Below are 1,932 nucleotides of genomic sequence, written 5' to 3' on the forward strand. Positions count from 1 at the left end.
GAAAGAGCGAACATGTTTGGTGGGATGGGGATGCGAACCCGCGACCAGCAGATTGCGAGTCGAGCGTCCTAACCACCTAGCCATGCTGGGCCAACTACGTTAAGAGAATAACAGGCAAAAACACAGGAGCCACACCAGAAAACATAATCAATATTTACAAACAATACATTAGACCAATTACGGAATATGCCTGGACTAACGCAGCATCCACACACATAAAGAAAGTACAGACCATACAGAGCGGACAAATAACCACAGCCCTCAGAGTACCAAAAACAATAAATACAAGTTTTATGCATAATTATGCAAACATCAAATAAATTAAAGACAGACTCGTATATTGCCCGTTCCGTTACTTTGCCCCCTTCCAGTGGCACAGCGGACTTACAACGCTAGAAATCGGGTTTACATACCCATGTTGGCAGAGCACAGATAGCCCTTGTGTAGCTTTGTACATAATTAAAAACAAAACAAACTTTTAGATAAACAAATTATACTTAAATTGAAGTTATATGTTTATGTCTAGCGTAGATGGTCTTTATTCTTGTAGTAAAAATTTAGTGGGGAAAGGTATAGGTAGTGGACAAAAAAAAAGGAAACATCTGGTTAAATGAGGGACAACAAATATATGCAAAGCAGAGGGTATCACACAAGTGTGGCTCGTCCATTAGTTAAGCAAATAACATCTCAGCATGCATAGGGTCATGTATAAAAACGCTGGACAGGCCTGGTTGCCTATAATCATGGCTAGCACGGCTGCAAAAGGAGACCACACTGACTTTGAAAGAGGAGTGGTTGTTGGGGCGCGTTTGGCGGGAGTCTACCAGCGTCCGTAATTCTCCAGGAGGAATGCGACACCAATTTTCCACGAGAAAGTTAATAAACTCACGCCTAGTTGATGGAAATGGAAAACGCTGTCTCAGGCGTTGTTCCAGAAAATACCAAACATGTTCGATTGGGTTCAGAACTGGTAACTGAGAAGGTCAAGCCATATGAATAACGTCTGCGTCATGCTACTCAAACCACTGGGCGACCACTCGTGCTCTGTGGGCAGGGGCATTATCATCTTGAAAGACACCCCTCTTTGCAGGACAGAAATGCTATAACATGGGGTGAAGATGACCATTCAGTGCCATTGAGTAAAAATTGGCATCGACCTTGCCTTATAAGGGTATGAGTTCATCCAAACCATGCCAGGAAAATGCACTCCCCACCATTAAAGAACCACCAGAACCCTTCACTGTTGGAAACAAGCACTCAGAACTGTAGAGTTCTTTAAGTTGGCGCCACACGTGCACTCGTCCATTTGTCGAAAACATGGTGAAGGATGATTCATCTGACCATATCACATTTCTTTACCGCCCGGTAGTCCATAGCCTGTGCTCTATACACTACTGGACGCGCAATCGTGCATTGTCAGGTGTGATGAGCGATTCGTGCACTGCAACCTGACTGTGGAGTTCTCAGTGGACCGTTTTTGACGAAATTAGCTGTTCTAGCCCCTGATTGAAATCTGTGGTCAATTGATCTGCGGTTCCTCGCCTGTTTTGTCTTGCAGTTCGAATTAATGCACGGACATTACGATCCTGGAGTACATGCTTCCGCTCACTGTTGCCCTTTGTTGATGATGTTTTTCCCTCAGAGTTGCATGCTGACATTATCTCAGACACCGTTGCTCGTGAAACATCAGCAAGTTGAGCTGTCTTGGTCACTGAAGCTCCCGCCAAACGCGCCCCAACAACCACTCCTCTTTCAAAGTCAGTGTGGTCTCCTTTTGCAGCCGTGCTAGCCATGATTATAGGCAACCAGGCCTGTCCAGCGTTTTTATACATGACCCTATGCATGCTGAGATGTTATTTGCTTAACTAATGGACGAGCCACACTTGTGTGATACCCTCTGCTTTGCATATATCTGTTGTCCCTCATTTAACT

General features: G+C 44.6%; 1 protein-coding gene across 1 annotated transcript; it reads right to left on the reverse strand.

Moving 5' to 3' along the window:
• Window positions 1-1,463: 1,463 nt before the first annotated feature.
• On the reverse strand, window positions 1,464-1,793 carry LOC106463654. Its single transcript, XM_013923710.1, has one exon. It carries the CDS (start codon window positions 1,791-1,793, stop codon window positions 1,464-1,466), a length of 330 nt encoding a protein of 109 aa, XP_013779164.1.
• Window positions 1,794-1,932: the final 139 nt, after the last annotated feature.

This window comes from Limulus polyphemus, unplaced genomic scaffold, assembly GCF_000517525.1.
Source record: "Limulus polyphemus unplaced genomic scaffold, Limulus_polyphemus-2.1.2 Scaffold54, whole genome shotgun sequence".
NCBI lineage: Eukaryota > Metazoa > Arthropoda > Merostomata > Xiphosura > Limulidae > Limulus > Limulus polyphemus.